This window comes from Bufo bufo, chromosome 2 (assembly GCF_905171765.1).
Source record: "Bufo bufo chromosome 2, aBufBuf1.1, whole genome shotgun sequence".
Taxonomy (NCBI): domain Eukaryota; kingdom Metazoa; phylum Chordata; class Amphibia; order Anura; family Bufonidae; genus Bufo; species Bufo bufo.
The window spans coordinates 232243747-232270183 of NC_053390.1; the positions used below are offsets into that span (position 1 = coordinate 232243747).

The following is a 26437-nucleotide window of genomic DNA, read 5'->3' on the forward strand; positions in this document are numbered from 1 at the left end:
TTTCGTAGAAACAGGTAAATCAAACCCCATAATCAGTATTTTGTGGAAGCAGGTATATCGTAGGCCTCAATCAATATTTGGTGGAAACAGGTGAATCGAACCCCTTAATCAGTATTTTGCGGAAGCAGGTATATCGCAGCCCTCAATCAGTATTTTGAGGAATCAGGTACAGTATATCAAACCTTTTAATCAGTGTTTTGTGGATGCAGGTGTATCACAGACCTTATTCAATATTTGGTGGAAACAGGTATATCGAACCCATTGATCAGTATTTTGTGGAAGCAGGTATATCGTAGCCCTCAATCAGTATTTTAAGAAAGCAGGTATCTCTCAGGCCTCAATCAATATATGGTGAAATCAGGTATATCGAATCTCTTAACCTTTCAGGACACAGGGCGTACCGTTACGCCCTGATGTATTGGTAATTAAGGACACAGGGCGTACGGGTACGTCCTGTGTATTTCCGATCACCCCACCTTGGATAAATTGGCGGGGGGGGGGGGTGACCCCCCTGTTTCAGTCCTGCGGTTTGCGGCTTTTCCTGCGGTTTTCGGCTGCTGACGGCGGTACCATGGGGTCCCCATGCGGCTGTAGGGGGGACCCGATGGCATGGAAGGCAACGCAATGCCTAAGGAAGGCATCGCGCTGCCTTCCGGTGACGAGCCTGTGAGATCCAGCCCACTAGATCTCACAGGCCGGAAGCTGTATGAGTAATACACACAGTATTACTCATACAACCAATGCATTCCAATACAGAAGTATTGGAATGCATTGTAAAGGATTAGACCCCCAAAAGTTCAAGTCCCAAAGTGGGACAAAAAAAAAAGTAAAAAAAAAAAGTAAAAAAAAAAAAGTTTTCCCCCACAAAAATTAAAAGTTTCAAGTAAAAATAACCAAAAATGTAATTTTCCCCAAATAAAGTTAAAAAAATTGGTAAAAAATAGGGGGGGGGAGTATACATATTAGGTATCGCCGCGTCCGTATCGACCGGCTCTATAAAAATATCACATGACCTAACCCCTCAGATAAACACCGTAAAAAAAATCTAAAATAAAAACTGTGCTAAATAAATGATTTTTTGTCACCTTACATCACAAAATGTGTAATAGCAAGCAATCAAAAAGTCACACGCACCCCAAACATAGTGCCAATAAAACCGTCATTTCATCCCGCAAAAATCATACCATACCCAAGGTAATTGCCGAAAAACTGAAAAAATTATGGCTCTCAGACTATGAAAACACTAAAACATGATTTTTTTTGCTTCAAAAATGAAATCATTGTGTAAAACTTACATAAATTTTAAAAAAGTATACATATTAGGTATCGCCGCATCCGTGATAACCTGGTCTATAAAAATATCACATGATCTAACCTGTCAGATGAATGTTTTAAATAACAAAAAATATCTGTGCAAAAACAGCTATTTCTTGCCTCACAAAAAGTGTAATATAGCCAACCAAAAATCATATGTACCCTAAACTAGTACCAACAATACTGCCACCCTATCCCGTAGTTTCTAAAATGGGGTCACTTTTTTGGAGTTTCTACTCTAGGGGTGCATCAGGGGGGCTTCAAATGGGACATGGTGTAAAAAAAAACAGTCAAGGAAAATCTGCTTTCCAAAAACCGTATGGCATTCCTTCCCTTCTGCGCCCTGCCGTGTGCCCGTACAGCAGTTTACGACCACATATGGGGTGTTACTGTAAACTACAGAATCAGGGCCATAAATATTGAGTTTTGTTTGGCTGTTAACCCTTGCTTTGTTACTGGGAAAAATGGATTAAAATGGAAAATTTGCCTAAAAATAGAAATTCTGAAATTTCCTCTCCATTTGCCAATAACTCTTGTGGAACACCTAAAGGGTTAACGACGTTTGTAAAATCTGTTTTGAATACCTTGAGGGGTGTAGTGTCTTAGATGGGGTCACTTTTGTTGAGTTTCTACTCTAGGGGTGCATCAGGGGGGCTTTAAATGGGACATGGTGTAAAAAAAAACAGTCTAGCAAAATCTGCCTTCCAAAAACTGTATGGCATTCCTTTCCTTCTGTGCCCTGCCGTGTGCCCGTACAGCGGTTTACGACCACATATGGGGTGTTTCTGTAAACTACAAAATCTGGGCCATAAATATTGAGTTTGGTTTGGCTGTTAACCCTTGCTTTGTAACTGGAAAAAAAATATTAAAATGGAAAATCTGCCAAAAAAGTGAAATTTTGAAATTATTTCTCTATTTTCCATTAATTCTTGTGGAACACCTAAAGGGTTAACAAAGTTTGTAAAATCAGTTTTGAATACTTTGAGGGGTGTAGTTTATAGAATGGGGTCATTTTTGGGTGGTTTCTATTATGTAAGCCTCGCAAAGTGACTTCAAACCTGAACTGGTCACTAAAAATTGTGTTTTTGAAAATTTTTGAAAAATTTCAAGATTTGCTTCTAAACTTCTAAGCCTTTTAACATCCCCAAAAAATAAAATATCATTCCCAAAATGATCCAAACATGAAGTAGACATATGGGGTATGTAAATTAATAACTATTTTTGGAGTTATTACTATGTATTGTAGAAGTAGAGAAATTGAAAGTTAGAAATTTGCACATTTTTCCCAAATTTTGGTAAATTTGGTATTTTTTTTATAAATAAAAATGATTTTTTTTTACTCAATTTTACCAGTGTCATGAAGTACAATATGTGACGAAAAAACTATCTCAGAATGGCCTGGCTAAGCGTTTTAAAGTTATCACCACATAAAGTGACACTGGTCAGATTTGCAAAAAATGGCCTGGTCCTTAAGTAGAAATAAGGCTGTGTCCTGAAGGGGTTAATCAGTGTTTTATGGAAGCAGGTATATCGCAGCCCTCAATCAATATTTGGTGGAAGCAGGTATATCAATACCCTTAATTAGTATTTTTTGGAAGCAGGTATATCGCAGGGCTTAATCAAAATTTCATAGAAACAGGTATATCAAACCCCTTAATCAGAATTTTGTGGAAGCATGTATATAGCAGCTCTCAATCAGTATTTTGTGGAACAGGTATATTGAACCTCTTAATCAGTGGTTTATGGAAGCAGGTGTATTATAGACCTCAGTCATAATTTGGTAGAAACAGGTATATCGAACCCCTTAATCAATATTTTGCGGAAGCAGGTATATCGTAGCCCTCAATGAGTATTTTGAGGAAGCAGGTATCTCACAGGCCTCAATCAATATTTGTTGAAAGCAGGTATATCAATCCCCTTAATCAGTATTTTGTGGAAGCAGGTATATCGCAGCCTTCAATCAGTATTTTGTGGAAGAAGTTATATCGCAGGCCTCAATCAAAATTTGGTGGAAGCAGGTATATCAATTCCCTTAATCAGTATTTTGTGGAAGCAGGTGAATCGCAACACTCAATCAGTATCTTAAGGAAGCAGGTATCGCAAAGGCCTCCATCAATATTTGGTAAAAGCAGGTATATCAATCCCCTTAATCAGTATTTTGTGGAAGCAGGTATATCGAAGCCCTCAATCAGTATTTTGTGGAAGCGGGTATATCAAACCCCTTAATCAGTATTTTGTGGAAGCAGTTATATCGCAGGCCTCAATCAATATTTGGTGGAAACAGGTATATAAAACCCCTTATTCAGTATTTTATGGAAATAGGTATATCGTAGACCTCAATCAATATTTGGTGGAAACAGGTATATCGAACCCCTTAATCAGTATTTTGTGGAAGCAGGTATATCGCAGCCCTCAATCAATATTTAGTAGAAGCAGGTATATCGAACCCCTTAATCAGTATTTTGTGGAAACAGGTATATCAAACCCCTTAATCAGTATTTTGTAGAAGCAGGCATATCGCGGGCCTCAATCAATATTTGGTGGAAACAGTTATATAAAACCCCATAATCAGTATTTTGTGGAAGCAGGTATATCATAGGCCTCAATAAATATTTGGTGGAAACAGGTGAATCGAACCCTTAATCAGTATTTTGTGGAAGCAGGAATATCGCAGTCCTCAATCAGTATTTTGAGGAAGTAGGTATATCAAACCTTTTAATCTGTGTTTTGTGGAAGCAGGTATATCGCAGGCCTTAATTAATATTTGGTGGAAGCATGTATATCAATCCCCTTAATCAGTATTTTGTGGAAGCAGGTATATAGCAGCCCTTAATCAGTATTTTGTGGAACATGTATATCAAACCCCTTAATCAGTGTTTTGTGGAAGCAGGTGTATTACAGACCTCAGTCAATTTTTGAAGGAAAGAGATATATCATAGAAACATAGAATATGTCGACAGATAAGAACCATTTGGCCCATCTAGTGTTCCCAATATACTGAGTACTATGGATAGCCTCTGGCCCTATCTTATATGAAGGATGGCCTTATGCCTATCCCTTGCATGCTTAAACTCCTTCACTGTATTTGCAGCTACCACTTCTGCAGGTAGCCTATTCCATGCATCCACTACTCTCTCAGTAAAGTAATATTTCCTGATATTACTTTTAAACCTTTGCCCCTCTAATTTAAAACTATGTCCTCTTGTAGCAGTTTTTCTTCTTTTAAATATTCTCTCCTCTTTTACCTTCTTAAATCCCTTTATGTATTTATCCCCTCTGTCTCGTCATTCTTCCAAGCTATACATGTTAAGGTCCTTTAATCTTTCCTGGTAAGTTTTATCCTGCAGTCCATGTACCAGTTTAGTAGTTCTTCTCTGAACTCTCTCCAAAGTATCAATATCCTTCTGGAGATATGGTCTCCAGTACTGCGCACAATACTCCAAATTAGGTCTCACTAGTGCTCTGTAGAGCGGCATGAGCACCTCCCTCTTTCTACTGGTAATTCCTCTCCCTATATCGAACCCCTTAATCAGTATTTTGTGGAAGCAGGTATATCGTAGCCCTCAATCAGTATTTTGAGGAAGCAGTATCTCACAGGCCTCAATCAATATTTGTTGGAAGCAGGGTATATCAATTCCCTTAATCAGTATTTTGTGGAAGCAGGTATATCGCAGGCCTCAATGAATATTTAGTGGAAGCAGGTATATCAAACCCTTTAATCAGTATTTTGTGGAAGCAGGTATATAGCAGCCCTCAATCAGTAATTTGTGGAACAGGTATATCAAACCCCTTAATCAGTGTTTTGTGGAAGCAGGTATATTGCAGCCCTTAATCAATATTTGGTGGAAGCAGGTATAACGAACCCCTTAATCAGTATTTTGAGGAAGCAGGTATATCAAACCTTTAAATCAGTGTTTTGTGGAAGCAGGTGCATCACAGACCTTAGTCAATATTTGGTGAAAACAGGTATATCGAACCCCTTGATCAGTATTTTGTAGAAGCAGGTATATCGTAGCCCTTAATCAGTATTTTGTGGAAGCAGATATATTGCAACCCTCAATCAATATTTGGTCGAATCAGGTATTTTGAACCTCTTAATCAGTATTTTGTTGAAGCAGGTGCATCGCAGCCCTCAATCAATTTTTTTGTGGAAACCGGTATATCAATCCTTTTAATCAGTATTTTGTGGAAGCAGGTATATCGCAGGCCTCAATTAATATTTGGTGGAAGCAGGTATATCAATCCCCTTAATCAGTATTTTGTGGAAGCAGGTATATCGCAGGCCTTAATTTAAATTTGGTGGAAACAGGTATATCTAACCCCTTAATCTGTATTTTTTTGAAGCAGGTATATCGCAGGCCTCAATCAATATTTGGTGGAAGCATGTATATAAATTCCCTTAAACAATATTTTGTGGAAGCAGGAATATAGCAGCCCTTAATCAATATTTTGTGGAAACAGGTATATCAAACCCCTTATTCAGTATTTTGTGAAAGCAGGTATATCGTAGGCCTCAATGAATATTTGGTATATCAGGTATATCAAACCCTTTAATCAGTATTTTGTGGAAGCAGGTATATAGTGGCCCTCAATCAGTAATTTGTGGAACAGGTATATCAAACCCCTTATTCAGTATTTTGTGGAAGCACGTATATCGTAGCCCTCAATAAGTATTTTGTAGAAGCAGGTATATCGCACCCCTTAATCTGTATTTTGAGGAAGCAGGTATATCAAATTCCTTAATCAGTATTTTGTGGAAGCAGTTATATCGCAGCCTTCAATCAATATTTTGTGGAAACATGTTTATCAAACCCCTTATTCAGTTTTTTGTGGAAACAGGTATATCGTAGACCTCAATTAATATTTGGTGGAAACAGGTATATCAAACCCCTTAATCAGTATTTTGTTGAAGCAGGTGAATCGCAACACTCAATCAGTATTTTGAGGAAGCAGGTATCTCACAGGCCTCCATCAATATTTGTTAAAAGCAGGTATATCAATCACCTTAATCAGTATTTTGTGGAAGCAGGTATATCGCAGCCGTCAATCAGTATTTTGTGGAAGCAGGTATATCAAATCCCTTAATCAGTATTTTGTGGAACCTGGTATATTGCAGGACTCAGTCAAAATTTTTGGAAGCAGATATATCAATCACCTTAATCTGCATTTTGTGGAAGTAGTTATATTGCAGCCCTCAATCAATATTTGGTGGAAACGGGTATATCAAACCCCTTAATCAGTATTTTATGGAAACATGAATATCGTAGACTCCAATCAATATTTGGTGGAAATAGGTATATCAAACCCCTTAATCAGTATTTTGTGGAAGCAGGTATATCGCAGCCCTCAATCAATATTTGGTTGAAGAAGGTATATCGAACCCCTTAATCAGTATTTTATGGAAGCAGGTATATCGCAGTCCTCATTCAATTTTTGTGTGGAAACAGGTATATCAAACCGCTCAATCAGTATTTTGTGGAAGCTGGTATATCGCAGGCCTCAATCAATATTTGGTGGAAACAGGTATAGAAATCCCATAATCAGTATTTTGTGGAAGCAGGTATATCGCAGCCCTTAATCAATATTTGGTGGAAACAGGTATATAAAACCCCTTAATCAGTATTTTGTGGAAGCAGGTATATTGCATCCCTCAATCACTATTTTGATGAAGCAGGTATATCAAACCTTTTAATCAGTGTTTTGTGGAAGCAGGTGTTTCACAGACCTTAGTCAATATTTGGTAAAAACAGGTATATCGAACCCCTTGATCAGTATTTTGTGGAAGCAGGTATATCGCAGCCCTTAATCTGTATTTTGAGGAAGCAGGTATATCAAACCTGTAACGGACCGTTTCAGCAGACAAGGGGTTAAAAACCGTTTAGGCGATAAGCCCCTTTCTGAGAGACAGGCACAGCTACTGCAGGATACACCAAACTCCCGAACTGGATACAAAATAGCACTCCAAACTGGAACCTCACGAATAGCTGCTAGCAGACGAACAGGGATCAGCTTACACTTCTGGCAATCGGTCTTCTAACAGCATACAGTGAATCCCCCCAATAACGAGACAAGGCTCCGTGTTGAGGGTCAAGCAGTGGTCTGAGGTGCTGGCACACCCAGCCTGGTTTTTATTACAGTTGTTGCAAATACACGTCCGCCCACAGGGGTTTGAAATACAGCCAATCAATATGTTACAACATATACAATGTACAGTGGGGGAAATAATTATTTGACCCCTCACTGATTTTGTAAGTTTGTCCAATGACAAAGAAATGAAAAGTCTCAGAACAGTATCATTTCAATGGTAGGTTTATTGTAACAGTGGCAGATAGCACATCAAAAGGAAAATCGAAAAAAAAACTTTAAATAAAAGATAGCAACTGATTTGCATTTCATTGAGTGAAATAAGTATTTCAACCCCTACCAACCATTAAGAGTTCTGGCTCCCACAGAGTGGTTAGACACTTCTACTCAATTAGTCACCCTCATTAAGGACACCTGTCTTAACTAGTCACCTGTATAAAAGACACCTGTCCACAGAATCAATCAATCAAGCAGACTCCAAACTCTCCAACATGGGAAAGACCAAAGAGCTGTCCAAGGATGTCAGAGACAAAATTGTAGACCTGCACAAGGCTGGAATGGGCTACAAAACCATTAGCAAGAAGCTGGGAGAGAAGGTGACAACTGTTGGTGCGATTGTTCGAAAATGGAAGGAGCACAAAATGACCATCAATCGACCTCGCTCTGGGACTCCACGCAAGATCTCACCTCGTGGGGTGTCAATGGTTCTGAGAAAGGTGAAAAAGCATCCTAGAACTACACGGGAGGAGTTAGTTAATGACCTCAAATTAGCAGGGACCACAGTCACCAAGAAAACCATTGGAAACACATTACACCGCAATGGATTAAAATCCTGCAGGGCTCGCAAGGTCCCCCTGCTCAGGAAGGCACATGTGCAGGCCCGTCTGAAGTTTGCCAATGAACACCTGAATGATTCAGAGAGTGACTGGGAGAAGGTGCTGTGGTCTGATGAGACCAAAATAGAGCTCTTTGGCATTAACTCAACTCGCTGTGTTTGGAGGAAGAAAAATGCTGCCTATGACCCCCAAAACACCGTCCCCACCGTCAAGCATGGGGGTGGAAACATTTTGCTTTGGGGGTGTTTTTCTGCTAAGGGCACAGGACAACTTATTCGCATAAACGGGAAAATGGACGGAGCCATGTATCGTGAAATCCTGAGCGACAACCTCCTTCCCTCTGCCAGGAAACTGAAAATGGGTCGTGGATGGGTGTTCCAGCACGACAATGACCCAAAACATACAGCAAAGGCAACAAAGGAGTGGCTCAAGAAGAAGCACATTAAGGTCATGGAGTGGCCTAGTCAGTCTCCGGACCTTAATCCAATCGAAAACCTATGGAGGGAGCTCAAGCTCAGAGTTGCACAGAGACAGCCTCGAAACCTTAGGGATTTAGAGATGATCTGCAAAGAGGAGTGGACCAACATTCCTCCTAAAATGTGCGCAAACTTGGTCATCAATTACAAGAAACGTTTGACCTCTGTGCTTGCAAACAAGGGTTTTTCCACCAAGTATTAAGTCTTTTTTTGTTAGAGGGTTCAAATACTTATTTCACTCAATGAAATGCAAATCAGTTGCTATCTTTTATTTAAAGTTATTTTTTCGATTTTCCTTTTGATGTGCTATCTGCCACTGTTACAATAAACCTACCATTGAAATGATACTGTTCTGAGACTTTTCATTTCTTTGTCATTGGACAAACTTACAAAATCAGTGAGGGGTCAAATAATTATTTCCCCCACTGTAAGTACACGCCCCTAGGGGACCAGAAGGAAGACTTGTGACATAGGACCGATACAACATATCCCCCCAATGCATCATGGTCTCCTCCTCTCTGTCCCGGAGACAACCTGAGGAGCAATCCAATTATCTCTGAGGACAAAGGGAGATCGCCAATACACATGTAAGGACAACAGAACAGACATCACCATTTAAACACACAATGGGACAATGGCACAATAGAAACACACCCAGCATTTCCTCCCAAGCTGACAAGTTACACTTATTATAAATTGTTACAACTTTGTGAGTTTACATTGGCCATACATATATCTAACATCAATTTAAACAGTATAACTTTGGGACAAACCTATCCAAAATTCACTTGAATAGGTTCAGGGGTTTAAAAGTTAGTATATGGCCCATAATCCAGGGGCAAGAGGCCAGCAGCCAATCCTCTCCAAAACCCAGTGGCGAGGTTGGTTTTGCCACAAAACCTTTTAATCAGTATTTTGTAGAAGCAGGTGTATCACAGAACTTAGTCAATATTTGGTGGAAACAGGTATATCGAACCCCTTGATCAGTATTTTATAGAAGCAGGTATATCATAGCCCTCAATCAGTATTTTGAGGAAGTAATGCAAAAGAATTTGACGTCGGCGGAAATCGCCATATTTTTGCATGTTCGGCGAATCGCGAACGCGCAAATTTTGCCTCAAAACGACCGCCGGGCGAACCGCAAGTCCACCTCTATTGTTCAGCCTATATTCAGCATATATAAGAACGCTACAGAACTTTTCCAACATTTCTTACAGTGCGAGAGCGCCACACTGCGACTATATGCCAATTGTTAACAGTGATTAGAATCTAGGCAATACTGTTGTATATAAAATATTAGCCAGATTTACAATTTGTTTGTTCTTATTAAAGTATTGTATTGTATTTTATATAACAAGCTGGCCCTTTATAATATATTTGCATTTAATAGCTAGTGGTGTTGCAGGCCAAGCTATACTCCTATAGAGCGCTCTAATATTTTGTATATTTGAGTATATTTATCAATCTGCTTAGCTCTTTCTAAATCTAAATTGACATCAATAAAAAAAAATGCAAAATGGTAACAGGTATAGACAGAGCAGAGACAGAGGACAAACAGTGTGAATTTAATTTAAACATTTCTTATTTTTTAGTTGCTGGTTGTCTCTGCAGAAAGGAGCAATATGGGCATTTGTGGCTCCTGCATTGTTCGTTATCGTGGTATGTATTATATATTTATGTTGCTAAAATATACTGGATTACCTGATTTTTATTCTATGTCACAATTAGAGATAAGCAAAAATTCGATTTGGTTGCTTCGCCGAATTTCACAAAAAAATTAGATTTGTTACAAATTACTTCATCATGAATCACATTCCATTGTATGTAGCGGGCACAAAGATGGGAAACGGAGATCGTGCATCCCTGTCATTGAACCCCTCAGATGCTGTGTTTAACGCTGTTTGCTACATCTGTCAGTAAATATTGACACCTTTCAGGGGTTAATCAGGGGTAAAAAAAATAAAAAGATACAGATGTAACCAGCACCAAAATCAGCATGATAGCGCACAATCTGAACAGTGTAACTCAACACCACCTTAAGCTTTAGAAGCTTTGCATATAATTAAACTAAGTTAGTGAGATCAGCTAGTGGGATAACACATCAGATTTGTCTTTAATGCTGGCTACATCTGTACATACTCACCTCATCCTTTTGCTCGTGGAGAGGCCGCCGCGGCCATCTTGATTGAAGAAACCGGGCAAACCTCGTGCACAGTGATGTGATGACATCATCACGCTGGCCGCACATAGTGACGTCACCTCACTGATTCGCCAAATTTACCGAAAAGATTTTATTTGATCCGAGATTATTAGTGGCAAATCAAGTTAAAAAACTGCTATTTTCTGGCTGCGGAGAGCTTGTATAGTGGTGTAGAACACAGTGCCTTTTAGTAACACAGTTCAGAAGAAGGGTCAAAGAAATGATGATGTCAGCCAGGCCGAAAGCCAAGATAGTGGACCAGTCATGGAGTAGGAAGGGTGGGAACAGCATGAGAAGTCCACAGAGTGGAGCTATAAAATAGTGGTGAGGTGGAAGCAGCATGAGGAGACCACAGAGTGGCCCAATGACAGAGTCTGGAGGTGGCGGCAGCATCAGGAGGCCACAGAGTGGCACGACAACGAGAGATTGTGGAGGTGGCAACCAGGCCAAAAAGGTAAAATAGTGGCCCAGTCATGAAGTGGGGAAGGTGGGAATAGCATGAGAAGTCTACAGAATGGCCAAGTGACATAGTGGTGAGGTGGCAGTAGCATGAGGAGACCACAGAGTAGTAATGTTGCAGCAGAAGCAGGAGACCACAGAGTGCTAATGCGGCAGTAGCATGAGCAGACCACAGAGTGGTGAAGTGGCAACAGCATGAGACCACAGAGTGCAGTTCCTAATGTGGAGGAAGGGCTTCCTTTTTGTGCAATTAATGTGAATGGAAACCCCACAACGGGACTTCTGGACTTGGGGAGCCTGGTTACGCTCGTAACGGCCCGTATTCCTCATAAGTTGGTTCCTGGGAAGACCTTGGGAGTCACCTGCATTCATGATGATACCAAGGTCTACCCAATAGCCCAGGTCACCTAAAAACAGAAGAGGGTACGGTGAACCACCAGGTAGGGGTCGTGCAGGGGTTGATGCACGAGATGATTATTGCTCGATACTGTCCTGTGTTCTGGGACCTATGGGCCAAGGCAGTACCGCAACAATGCCCTGGGGCCGCAGACAGCCCGGTGCTCCTTCACCCTGAGATGGTCCCTGACTTTCCGTTCTTGGCCATGGTAGGCGAGAATGAGGAGGAGTCTGCCCTTGAGGAGACAGTCCCTGACTTAGAGGTGTCTCGTGGAAACTTTGGGACTGCTCAGTTCCTAGATGAGACTCTAAAAGGGGTCTTAAACAATGTGGGGGTAGTCAATGGGGCACCTCAAGAGGCAGGGGCAGACGAAAGGTACCCTTAATTTCAATGAATAAAAACTTGTTGTATCGGGTGACTAAAATCCAGGAAGAATTAGTGGAACAGCTCATGGTTTCTAAACCATACCGACGCATGGTAATGGACCTGGCACATAGCCATGTATTAGGGGGACACTTAGGGGCTGATAAAACCCTTGAAAGGGTTTTGCAGAGGTCTTATTGGCCAAGGTGTTACAGAGAAATTAAGGATTACTGCCAATCCTGCCCTACATGCCAAGTAACCTCTCCAGTCGCAAACTTCCACAGCCCTCTAATACCATTACCAATTATCGAGATACCATTTGAGAGAATTGCGATAGATTTAGTAGGGCCTTTGGTAAAATCAGCGAGGGGGCACCAATATATATTAGTGGTAATGGATTATGCTACCCGATACCCTTAGGCGGTGCCCTTGAGGAAAGCTACCTCTAAAGTTATAGCCAGAGAACTGTTCCAAATTTTTTCCAGAACAGGGCTGCCCAAGGAGATCCTGACTGACCAGGGGACCCCGTTCATGTCCAGGGTCATGCAGGATCTCTGTAAGGTATTAAAAATTACCCAGTTGCATACCTCAGTGTACCACCCACAGACAGATGGCCTGGTGGAACGCTTCAATAAAACTTTGAAGGCCATGTTGAAAAAAGTGGTGAGAAAGATGGCCGAGATTGGGATTACCTGTTGCCTTATCTACTGTTCTCAATCCGAGAGGTACCCCAAGTGTCAACAGCTTTCTTGCCTTTTGAATTGTTGTATGGAAGGCATCCATGAGGCCTGTTAGATATCGCTAAGGAGACCTGGGAGAGTGAGGTCACGCCTTACAAAAGTGTCATTGAACATGTTACTACATTGCAGGAGCGAATAGCTCGAATAACACCTATTGTGAAAGAGCATATGCTCCAAGCACAGGAGGCGCAAGTGAACATATACAACAGGATGGCCCGTCTTAGACAGTTCAGTCCAGGGGACCGGGTTCTAGTCTTAGTTCCCACAGTGGAGAGAAAGTTTTTGGCCAAGTGACAAGGGCACTATGAGATAACTGAGAGGGTGGGCGAAGTTAACTACTGGGTACATCAGCCAGGTAGGAGAAAGCCCTATCAAATCTACCACATCAACTTGCTAAAACCATGGAAGGATAGGGACCCTCCTGAGAGCCCATGTCTGTTGACCCAACCAGACGCCACCATCGACAATGTAAAAATTGCCGAAACCCTGTCCCCTTCCCAAAAATATCAATGCCAGCTCCTGTTACAGCAGAATAGGGACTTGTTTACAGAAACCCCTGGCATAGACAAGGTCGTGGAACATAAGATTCTAAACAAGGTGTCCAAAGTAGATGCTTATCCCATGCCCCGGGTGGATGAGCTCATTCAGAGACTAGGGCCAGCTCGATACATAACGACCCTGGATCTTACAAAGGGATACTGGCAAATTCCGTTGTCGAGAGAAGCTAGGGAAAAAAATGCAGTTTTTACACCGGAAGGGTCCTTCCACTACGTTAGGATGCCGTTTGGGTTGCAAGGGGCCCCCGCCACCTTCGAGAGAGCTATGGACCAAATCTTACGCCCACACCGGGAATATACGGCCGCTTACTTGGATAATATAGTGATCTTCAGTCAAGATTGGGAGAGTCACCCCAGTAAAGTTCAAAGCATCCTAGATGCGCTACGAAAGGCCGGATTCACTATAAATCCAAGTAAGTGTGCCATGGGGTTGGAAGAGGCTCGATACTTGGGATATAGTGTAGGAAGAGGAATAATAAAATCCCAAGTAACTAAAGTGGAATCTATCCAAAAATGGCCCGGTCCACTTACCAAGAAACAGGTCAAAGCCTTTCTCGGTATTGTGGGATACTGCAGGAGATTTGTTCCTAGGTTTGCATAAATAGCAGTACCCCTGACTGACCTTACAAAAGGGGGAAAGTCTGCTGTGATCAAGTGGTCCCCGGGGGCTGAAGAGGCCTTGGAAAAACTTAAGTCCGCCCTCTGTAGACAGCCCATCTTGGTAGCCCCTGACTTCTCCCAGGAATTTATTGTTCAGACAGATGCATCAGAAGTAGGTCTAGGGACAGTAATATCTCAAGTCATAAATGAGGAGGAAGATCCCATGTGTGGCTAGTAGACCTGTGGTGGGCTTCAGACGAAGCAGAACCATAGGGAGTATGATCACACAGAGCCAGTTTAAAGGTAATGTGAACAAAAATTGGCTTGAACGCTGTCCCTGAGGGCAATTTCAGGTGTGGATACTGCTCCATGTGTGAACAGATGCGGAGAGGTGCACATTTAAAAATCGGAGCCATAAAACACAGAGTGAGGGACTTTATTAATTGTAGGTCCACCTTTGTAGTTTATGCTCTTTTCTGCCCCTGCGGCCAATTTTATATTGAAAAAACTTTCAGACCCCTTTTCGTTCGTTTCAGAGAGCACAAGTATAGCCTTAAAACAGAAATTGGAGCCACTAGATTAATCCAACATATGAAAGAATCGCACCAAAACCACGAGGACCTTCTACAGATTGCAGGTCTAGAAATAGTGAAATTACCGCCTCGCGGCGGAGACAGAAAAAAGCTTCTCCTAAAGAGAGAAGCATTATGGATCATCAAGACAGAAGCGATGGGACCATCAGGTTTTAATGATAGGAATGATTTATTTGTTTTTGTTTGACACACTGTGATTTTTTGGTACAATAGAGTATTGAATGAGTTAACACTGTGTTCCTCTATGTGATGCGGTGGGGGGAGTGGCCTGACCTGACCTTTACAGGTCAGTCACTCACCTCCACAGCATGAAAGGCATGATGAAGCGCTCTTAGCGTGAAACAGCTGTAGTCGTACCTCTATTTGACCTATGTGCACAGACCTGCCTGTACCCTATTTTATAGAAGCATAATAAACTGGACGTTTTATCTTGGAATTGGTGAGTGCCGCTGTCTCCTTCTCATCTCTCTCCTGAATACACCATTGTGTCTATCTCAGCAGAGCACCACCGTATCCATTTGCTGAATCGCATTACCTGTGTCTCCCTTGCAATCCTGCATACTGGTCAGGTGTAGCAGTGCCGGCAGCGCTTTCTCCTCTTTATTATTTTGGAAGATCCCATGTGTTACCTAAGTAGAAAACTGTCCCCGGCAGGGCGGATTTACTTTATGATTGAAAGGGAATGCTTGGCCATTAAGTGGGCCCTTGATTATCTCCGATACTAATTCCTGGGATGGATATTTACACTGGTCTCGGATCATGCCCCTCTGCAATGGTTAAGAGAGAAAAAGGGTATTTCTAGCCCTAGAGGTTTTTGGTAGAGCATAGGCCGGGCAGGCTACGAGGAAATGCGGATGCCCTGTCCAGAGTACACTGCATCTTTGCTGAAGTTGCCCAGACCCCCGGCTTTGGGCAGAGGGGGGGGGGGGGGGTATGTAGAAAGGCACAAGGGACCATCATAGATGGAAGATATGTGTCACCGAGGTTCCTGGCCTCGGTGAAGTGGGAGCCAGTAGTGCATATGTCCGCAGCAGTTGCTGATGAACAATTTGGTAGTTAGCATAGCTGTGAAAAGCTAATCCAGGACGACTCTTACTGGGAGTAGAAGGGAGAAAAGACAAAAAACACAGCGCCTCATGTGTGGTACCGCCTTATAGGAAATATACAATTATGGTGCGTATTTCGCTTACCGGATTCTGTTGTGAACAGTCACAACAGCTAGATGTGCCTTAGCTGGTATATTTCCCCACCAGCATTCGGGGATGCCGTGCTGCTGCCTGGGTCTTTTCCTGTCCAGATGGTTCCAGGGAAATAGATATGCAGAAATTCTTAAAAATGTCAGACCACTATCCGGCGCTGCAGGCATAGAAATCAGTCCTTGAGATGAATAAGATTCTTTTTATTATAGTCAACGCGTTTCAAGGGCAAAGGGCCCCCTTCGTCAGGACAATATACAGAATGAAGATACACTTGTGATCGGGATATTTAAAATGCTGTTTTGGCGGGTTAAAAAGGGGGAGGTTCAGGGGGTGGGGTGGGCGTGCTTGGTATAATGAGCCTGATTGCCAGTATCTTCTAGTGATCTGTGGCAATTAATGTTAAGTGTCTGACACTTACTGTGGTATACAGACTGGGTGGCGCAGGGTCAAGCGCTTCATAGTCTGATTACATGCATTGTTACAACCGTAGGTTTCATAGTACACATAGTGATACATTTAATGATACATTGTATGGCAGCATGTGATGATACTTATAGTGGTGCGTTCAGAGTTACAGCGGCGCTGCTGACCCCGCACTGGGTCAGCACCGCAGTGAACATTATTCTTTCACATAGAGCTGAGGGCATATCTTGCTCCCCGCTTTTACTATGTAGCGGTTCGCCTGTCAGTTATTCATGCAGGATCTCCTGGCTCCTCCTGCAGGCTGTGACACTCAGCGCTGCCTGATCTCTCAGACCCGGATCCTCACGGTCCACAGATCGGTATGGTGTAGCGCTGGTGTTTATATTAGTTTAGTTCTCCATGTTAATTAGTGCGGTCGCTTCTGAGGAGTTCTAAATCCTTATTCCCAAGGGTTGGCATGAATTAAATATATGTGGCAGATGGGGTATTTTAAAAAACGCCAGGCTATGAGGTGCAATTATCATCATATGCCAGCCACTTATATGGGGTGCAAGGGTATGAATGATACTGTTTAAAACCCTTTATGACCAGCTATGGTCTTTTTAGGGAAGTAGGTAAAATCTATTTAAAAGAGTAAAAGAACTCTTATACAATACAAGATCTGTTATAAGTTATAAAATATGTATAAAACAAAATAAGAAGCATCTGTTGGTATTACACTCATGACTATCACTGTAGTCTCAAAGCTATCATTATGTACCTGTAGTTATAATGAGATGGATCACTAGATCTCTAACTGATCCCTTATTTGTGGACATGATGGATGTACTCCAATAAGGCAGGGTTGTATGGCGTACTTTCTGGTACGCATATATTAGGATACGTTCAAATGGAGCTGACATATATCTATATATATATATTATAGTCCAATATATGAGTCAATAGGATAATAACTGGTAGGGGAAGATTAATAATGATGATAATAATAAGAATAAATAATAAATAATAATAAATACATATGAATGGTGCATACATGACTAAGTCTGTATATAGGTATTGTATAGGTGTTGTGGTGTATATTAACAATACTTCAATTGCTATACTATTGGCCCTAGTTCTCTGAGATGTTAAACAGATATATATCTCTCTATATACACGTGTGTATAAATACACACACGCACACAGTCATATATCGGTGTCTGTCCGGGAGCCTAGGTCGAATTGATGTGTGTTGGCTAGCCCTTGACCTATATATGTATGTTGTTTATCATAAGATGGTCTCATTGATTTCGTTCAGGCCTCGTGGGCTCAGTGTGTCTAATTGGTACATCCAATACCCTTCCCTTTTTTGTAGTCTTTCAAAGCGGTTAAAGGGATTCTCCGGTATGAAATCAATTGGGGTAATTTTAACCTCATGTTTTTCTTTTTCCGGTGTGGATGCACAATGTCTGGACACCCCATGTTTCAAATACTGTTTGCGGATATTGTACCTGTGTTGGTTCACCCGGCAGTGGAGGGCTTGGGTAGTGCGGCCTACATATTGCAGGCCGCATCCGCATTCAATGAGGTAAATGACGTAGGTGGAATGGCAAGTGAGGTGATGTTTTATGGGAAATGATGTGCCATTGCAGTTGGAGGTAAAGGAAGTTTGTTTGTGTGTGATAATTTTACAGCACAGACAATTCTTAGCTCCGCACCTATAGCTCCCTTTTTCTTTATCCTTCCCTTTTCCCCGACTCGGTTCGCCTACCTCTATTGTTTGGGTATGTTATTTGGGTTTGCTTGGGGCTAATATATTTTTTATGGTTGGTGCTCGTCTGTAAGTCATTTTCGGTATGATAGGTAGGTATTTTGCTATATACGGATCTTTGAGAAGGATATGCCAGTGATTTTTCAAGATTTTTTGTATCTGTCTATTGGATGTATTGTATTGTGTGATGAACCTGACTATTTCTATAGGGTCCTGTTGTTTGGTGGTGATTGATAGGCATTCCTCTTGTGACTGTAGGCTGCTCTTTTTTATGTCGTCTTTAGCTAGTTTTTTGGGGTAGCCCTTATCACGGAACCTATTTTCAAGAATTTGGGTCTGGGTTTTGAAATCCTAATTTTTTGTACAGTTGCGTTTAATCCTTTTGCATTGACTGTAAGGTATATTCTGAAGCCACTTTTTGTGATGGAAACTGGAATAGTGGATATAGCTATTGGTGTCCACTGTTTTGAAGTATGTTTTCGTGCTCAGATGGTTGTTGTGGCATTAGATGATGATGTCCAAAAATTCTATCTCTACTTCATTGTAATTTGGAGTGAAGGAGATTCCCCAGTCTGTGTTATTGAGGGAGCTGCAGAAAATTTTCGCCGTATCTTCATTTCCATCCCAGATAATGAACAAGTCATCGATATATCTTTTGTAATACACGATCTGTTTGTGACACTCTGGGTGGTTGGTGATGAATTTTTCTTCAAATTCACCCATAAATAGGTTTGCGAACGCCGGCGCTACTCGCGTCCCCATAGCGGTTCCTTTGCGCTGGTGGTAGATCGTATTGTGGTATATGAAATAGTTATTCTGGAGAATAAAGCGTAAGCTCTCCAGAAGAAATTCTATTTGGGGCGATGTTAGCGTGTCATCTTTTTGTAGTGTTGTTTTTACACATTCTATTCCTATGTCGTGTTCGATATTGGAATAGAGGGCTGTCACATCCATAGTAAGCAGGCCATATGTATCTTTCCACTCTATTTGTTTTAGTTCTCGGATAAGTTGGCTCGAATCGTGTAGGTAGCTTGGTAATTTCTTTACGTATGGTTGTAAATATATATATCCATAAACTGTGATAGATTACTGGTGGCGCATTTTGTATTGGATACGATGGGTCTGCCGGGTGGATTTTGTATATTTTTGTGTATTTTGGGTAAATCGTAAAAATACGGGGTGCATGGTGTTTTGGGAAACAGAAAATTACGTTCTTTTTTATTTATGTACCCTTTCTCGTATGCATTTTTAACAAGGGAATTTAGTTTCTTTGTAATTTCAGGAAATGGATCATATGGAATTGGTTCATAATAAATGGTATCACTAAGAATATTTTGTGCCTCTTTTTCATAGTCATCATAATTCTGTATGACCAGTCCCCCTCCCTTATCCGCAGGTCGAATGATCAATTCTTCATTCTTTTTTAGTGCATCCAATGCTCTGCGTTCATGGTGTGTTAAATTTCCCTTGGGTGTATAGGTTTTGTCAGTTTTTGTTCCATTGGCCAGTTTTTTTAGGTCTGTAGATACAAGATCAAAAAAGGTCGGGATACAGTGTCCCTGACTATACAGTGGGAAGAAATTGGATTTGGGTCGGACCTCTATATGTTTATAGTTGTCTGTTTCCATTTGTTGGATTTCTCCATTGTCTCCTATGGTCTCCTTGTCCTTGTCGCTAACAGGTTTCTCTCTTATTTTTTGGGGTGGTGGTTTATTCTCTTCTATATCAAAATGTCTCTTTATCGTTAGATTGCGCCTGAATTTCTGGATGTCTATGAATAGGCCTAGAGAGTCGACCCGATTTTGGGGGCAAAAAGACAATTCTTTTTGTAAAAGGTTATTTTCATGTGCTGTAAGCATATGTGTGGATAGATTAAATATTTTCACCGTAGGTGTGTCTCTGGCGGGGATGGGGGGCTCAAGTTTCTTTATACAACTCTTCCTTTTTTGGTGTTGTCCTCCTCTCTTTCCTCGTGTTCTAATTTTCTTTTTATCTTTGGGAAATACTGGGTGATCTGTATGTTTGGTTTTACAGGGGGGTGGGGGGGATATGTCTTTGCCCCTAAAAAAGAGACACTTGGTGTGTTGGACTGTCTGGCGTTGTTTAGAAAGGGTACAAATGCATTGGAACCTGGTGCTGTATTATCTATGACAGAAATATGTTCCTCAATTTCAATCAATGGGTAATTGTGAGAACTGGGAGTGGGGGAGAGGTGTACAGTATAGTCCAGAAGATTACGTGTGTCGCATGGGTCCTGTGGGGGGGACCCTGTGTGGGATGTGTTATTGAGATCTAAAAGGGTTCCAAGGAGGGGGGATCCTATAATGGTGTTTGTGGGTATGGATGTGGGTGGGGTATAGTGGGTACTGTGTGGTGTCTCATGGTGGGATAAGTTCTGTTTGGATTTGTATTCGAAGTACTTAGATTTTAGGGCTCTAAATCTTTCTAGGAATTCATCTGTCGCCACAGTTTTAGTGTTTGGTATCATGCTAGAGGTAGCGGTTTGAGTGTGGGTGGGATCCTTGATTTTGTTACCATTCTCCTGGCACGGTCTGGAGGTGTTTGTGGGTTCGTCCGTCTTTGTATTATTGATATGGGTGTTCTTATTGGACTGTGGATCGGACTCTGCCATCCTATGGTGTGTGTAGCTTCTATGTGTCATGTCCATGTTCGTTTTCCTCGTATATGTCTGGTTGGTAAAGGATCTAGTTTTTGGGTTCCCTTCATATCTTCTGGTTTTATTGGTCTGCTCCCTTATTTTTCCTGGGTTTTTATAGGGATCCCCAGGTACTGATTCCTGTATCTGGATATTGGATTTATTCCTATTACTATTACTGGGAGTAGCCATAGTGCTGGGCGGGTGGCTACTCCCCACGGTCCAGGCTGGGTTTTGACGGGCTGACAAAAAGTCAGCCAGTAGGGTCAGGGGTGTGTGTGTAATTACCTGGCTGATGGTGGAGCTCTGTGTAGCTGTGTGTTTTTGGAGCCGAGTGAAAACTGGCCGAGAGACAAAGGACAAAGCAATGTCCCCATCCACTCCGTGGGGAGTACTGTACTGTGCCCTAATCCTTCTTATGTAATTTGTTCAGATTTGGGACTGATTTGTTTTTTCTTTAAGTGTTGGCTGAAGTAAGCTGATCACTGCCGCCTGTTAAATTGTGGTGTGCCAACAATAAAAGACATTCATTACTTTGATTTCCATCACTAAAAGGCTACTGTGTATTTATGTATCCGAAGGCTACCATTTGGGAAATTTCTACAATGCATATATTAGACAAATAGTGGATGTAAAAAGTCTACACACTCCTGTTCAAATGTCAGGTTTGTGTGATGTAAAAAAATTAGACAAAGATAAATAATTTCAGAACTTTTTCCACCTTTAATGTGACCTATAAACTGTATCACTCAATTGAAAAACAAACTGAAATATTTTAGGTGGCGGGAAGAATAAAAATAAAAATAAAATACAGTCCTGATCAAAAGTTTAAGACCACTTGAAAAATGGCAAAAAAATCATATTTTACATTGTTGGATCTTAACAAGGTTCCAAGTAGAGCTTCAACATGCAACAAGAAGAAATGAGAGTGAGACAAAACATTTTTTAAACATTCAATTAATTGAAAATAACGATTAAACTGAAACAGGCAGTTTTTCAGCTGTTCAAAATTTTATGACCATATGCCATTAAAAGGCCAAATCTGTGCAAATATGTGGATTCATTGTTATTTTCTGTCAGGTAGTCACACGTTGTGATGGCAAAGGCAAAAAAACTCTCCCTTTTTGAACGCGGTCGGGTTGTTGAACTGCATAAGCAGGGTCTCTCACAGCGCGCCATCGCTGCTGAGGTGGGACGCAGTAAGACAGTCATTTGGAATTTCTTAAATGATCCTGAGGGTTATGGAACAAAAAAGTCAAGTGTAAGACCCAAAAAAAATTCATCAGCACTGAGCCGGAGGATCCAATTGGCTGTCCGCCAAGACACTGGACGATCCTCGACCCAAATTAAGGCCTTTACTGGTGCTGACTGCAGCCCCATAACCATCAGACGGCATCTGAGACTGAAGGGCTTCAAAAACAAAAAACGTCTTCAAAGATCTTGTCTCCTTGAACGCCACAGAACTGCTTGTTTGGACTTTGCAAGAGAGCACCAAACATGTGACATTCAAAGGTTGAAGAAAGTTTTATTCTCTGATGAGAACATTTTTTAATCTTGATGGTTCTGATGGTTTCCAACGTTACTGGCATGAAAAGCAGATCCCACCTGAGATGTTTTATACACGCCACAGTGGAGGGGGTGCCATAATGGTCTGGGGTGCTTTTTCCTTCAGTGGAACAATGGAGTTTCAGGAAGTGCAGGGGCGTCAAACGGCCGCTGGCTATGTCCAGATGTTGCAGAGAGCATTCCTCATGACTGAGGGCCCTCGTCTGTGTGGTAACGACTGGGTTTTTCAACACTACAACGCTACAGTACACAATGCCCGCAGGACAAGGGACTACTTCCAGGAGAATAAAATCACTCTTTTGGCCCATCCTGCGTGTTCCTCTGATCTAAATCCAATTGAGAACCTTTGGGGATGGATGGCACGGGAAGTTTACAAAAATGGACAACAGTTCCAGACAGTAGATGGCCTTTGTGCGGCCGACTTCACCACTTTGAGAAATGTTCCCACTCACCTCATGGAAACGCTTGCATCAAGCATGCCGAAACGAATTTTTGAAGTGATAAACAATAACGGCGGAGCTACTCATTACTGAGTTCATGTTTGGAAGTTGGATTTCTGTTTTGAGGGGGGTTTAGTTTTTTTTTGGGAGGTGTGGCCCTAAACTTTTGATCAGCTGAAAAATAGCCTGCTTCAGTTTATTCGTTGTTTTCATTAAATTGAATGCTCAAAAAATGTTTTGTCTCACTCCCATTTCTTCTTGTTGCATGTTGAAGCTCTACTTGGAACCTTGTTAAGATCCTGCCATGCTAAATATGATTTTTGGCCATTTTTCAAATGGTCTTAAACTTTTGATCAGGACTGTAATATGGTGGCATAAGTGTGCACACCCTTAAACTAATACTTTGTTGAAGCACCATTTGATTTTATTACAGCACATACTTTTTGGGTATGAGTCTATCAGCATGGCACATTTTGACTTGGCAAGATTTGCCCACTCTTCTTTGCAAAAACACTCCAAATCTGTCAGATTGCGACAGCATCTCCTGTGCATAGCCCTTTTTCAGATCACCCCAAAGATTTTCAATCGGATTCAGGTCTGGGCCCTGGCTGGGCCATTCCAAAACTTTAATCTTCTCCTCTTCATGTTCAGCTTTCTAGCAGAAGCCTGAAGGTTTTGTGCCAATATTGACTGGTATTTGGAACTGTTCATAATTCCCTGCAGCTTAACTAAGGCCCCAGTTCCAGCTGAAGAGAAACAGCCCCAAAGCATGATGCTGCCACCACCATGCTTCACTGTGGGTATGGTGTTCTTTTGGTGATGTGCAGTGTTGTTTTTGTGCCAAACATATCTTTTGGAATTATGGCCAAAAAGTTCAACCTTGGTTTCATCAGACCATAACACCTTTTCTCACATGCTTTTGGGAGACTTCAGATGTGTTTTTGCAAAATGTAGCCTGGCTTGGATATTTTTCTTTGTAAGAAAAGGCTTTCGTCTTGCCACTCTACCCCATAGCCCAGACATATGAAGAATACAGGAGATTGTTGTCACATGTACCACACAGCCAGAACTTGCCAGATATTCCTGCAGCTCCTTTAATGTTGCTGTAGGCCTCTTGGTAGCCTCCCAGACCAGAATGGTAAAGCAGCAAAAGAGGAGCCAAATTCATGTTAATGACCAGGTTTGGGGGTTAGTTATTAAATGAGCATATAAAGATGTGATCTACAGTACAAATGTGCCTGTGAAGCTCATGGCACAGACTGTAAATACTTTTATCAAATTGTTTGCTGGCTTATTTATATTTACGGGTTCTTATTAATTTTATTTATTTATTTAGCTCACTTATATAGCGCTGACATATTCCACTGCACTTTACAGACATTAGCATCAAGCTGTCCCCAATGGGCCTCACAATCTAAGGTCCCTATTAGTATGTCTTTGGAGTGTGGTAGGAAACCAGAATACCGGGGGGAAACGCAGGCAAACACGGGGAAAACATACAACCTCCTTGCAGATGTTTTCCTTTGTCGGATTTGAACCTAGGACTCTGGCGCTGCAAGGCACCAGTGCTAGCCACTGAGCCACAGTGCTGCCCATTTTTTTAAATTTTTTGCATTCTTTGTATTTGTCGTTTCTGTTGAGTTGGTGATGATATGTCATTATTTCATTTTTTTGCAAGAATTGTAAAAATCATTTGGTACATATGTTTTAAAACAGTAATATTGGCTTCGTAGTTCATAAAATAGTCATTTTGCTATGCTTCTTGCTAATTGAAATAGCTGTGCACAGATTACCATGGAAACACTCGTTGGATGGTCTCCAGTGACAAGTAATTTGATAATCCATGGTAACGCATGGATACCCAGATATTACTCTCCTACCACCCTGGTTTCTATTATCTGTGAGTTATGATACACTTGTCCTTTACTTTGGTATTAAATGTAATATGACTTACTCTACCCATAGGTTTCAGCCTGCTCCCTATGCTGATATAATCAGCCCCGACAGGAAGCAGTGACAATGTGGAAATTAAATGCATGATTCATACTTTAACAATTTAAGGTTTAATTTAAGGAGCTGAAAAGTGGAAGTATATTTCTTCTATATTTCTTAATGCAACACATTAGTAAGCTGAATAACAAGAAAAAACATGGAGCAAAATACATTTTCTCAGGCAGATGTTTTGTGTTCGTACGAAAAACATGGTTGCAGCTCTTGAAAGAAATATTGCCAGATCACAGCACCCTGAAGAAGAGATTTAAGTGTTCTCGGAGTACGCCATCAAAGTAGATTCAGTTTACGAGATACTTATGAAAGTATATTCCTGGTGAAAAACACAGCAGTTAAATAGAAAGAAAGGCTGGTGTCTGCTGCCATTCCAAACCAGAAGAATGTTTATAGTGACATAAATATGCAACTGAGAGTGGGATCAATATGCCAGTGGTAGCAACTGAAAAGACATCCGAACACATTTTACATAAACCACTAAGGTTACACTATAACACATTCCTTGCATTTTTTTATTATTGCATTTTACTCAATTTGGGCTAAAAATAATGTTTTCGATTTTATAACAGCTTTTCCTGTACAGTTTTCAATTTTCGCTGTATTTTCAGATTGGGTGAGGGTGTGAATTTTAGGAAAGCGGAGTAAGACCCATAATTCACACATTTTCACAAGCATTGTTGTTGTTTTTTATTTTCTTAACCACTTCCCATCTGGGCCCTTTGCCCCCTTCCTGACCAGGCCAAATTTTGCAAAACGGACATATCTCACTTTATGTGGTAATAACTTTGGAACGCCTTTATTTATCCAAGTCATTCAGAGATTGTTTTCTCGTGACACATTGTACTTCATGATAGTCATAAATTTGAGTCAAAATATTTCACCTTTATTTATGAAAAAATCCCAAATTTACCCAAAAATGTAAAAAAATCGCAATTTTCTAAATTTCAATTTCTCTGCTTTTAAAACAGAAAGTGATACCTCATAAAATATTTATTATTTAACATTCCCCATATGTCTACTTTATGTTGGCATCATTTTGGAAATGTCATTTTATTTTTTTAGGACGTTAGAAGGCTTAGAAGTTTAGAAGCAATTCTTCAAATTTTTAAGAAAATTGCCAAAACCCACTTTATAAGGACCAGTTCAGGTCTGAAGTCACTTTGTGGGGCCTACATAGTGGATACCCCCATAAATGACCCCATTGTAGAAACTACACCCCTCAAGGTATTCAAAACCGATTTTACAAACTTTGTTAACCCTTTAGGCGTTCCACAAGAATTAAAGGAAAATGGAGATCAAATTTTTAAATTTCACTTTTTTGGCAGATTTTCGATTTTAATCAATTTTTTTCTCTAACACATCGATGGTTAACAGCCAAACAAAACTCAATATTTATTACCCAGATTCTGCGGTTTACAGAAACACCCCACATGTGGTCGTAAACTGCTGTATGGGCACACGGCAGGGCGCAGAAGGAAAGGAACTCCACATGGTTTTTAGATGCCATGTCCCATTTGAAGCCCCCTGATGCACCCTTACAGTAGAAACTCCCAAGAAGTGACCCCATTTTGGAAACTAGGGGATAAGGTGCCAGTTTTATTAGTACTATTTTTGGGTACATATGATTTTTTGATCATTCAATATAACACTTTATGGGGCAAGGTGACCAAAAAATTGGTTGTTTTAGCACAGTTTCTATTTATTTATTTTTACAGCGTTCACCTTAGGGGTTCAGTCAAGTGACATTTTTATAGAGCAGATTGTTACGGACGTGGCG

At 41.0% G+C, this 26437-nt stretch overlaps 1 protein-coding gene across 2 annotated transcripts in view; it reads left to right on the forward strand.

Annotated features, from left to right (window-relative positions):
• Positions 1-26437, forward strand: part of ADGRD1 (adhesion G protein-coupled receptor D1) — a 957528-nt gene that overhangs the window by 779471 nt on the left and 151620 nt on the right. For both annotated transcript variants that reach the window (XM_040416257.1, XM_040416258.1), the window contains one exon: positions 10303-10369. In XM_040416257.1, coding sequence (XP_040272191.1) covers positions 10303-10369 — 67 coding nt within the window. The remainder of the gene's footprint in view (positions 1-10302; positions 10370-26437) is intronic.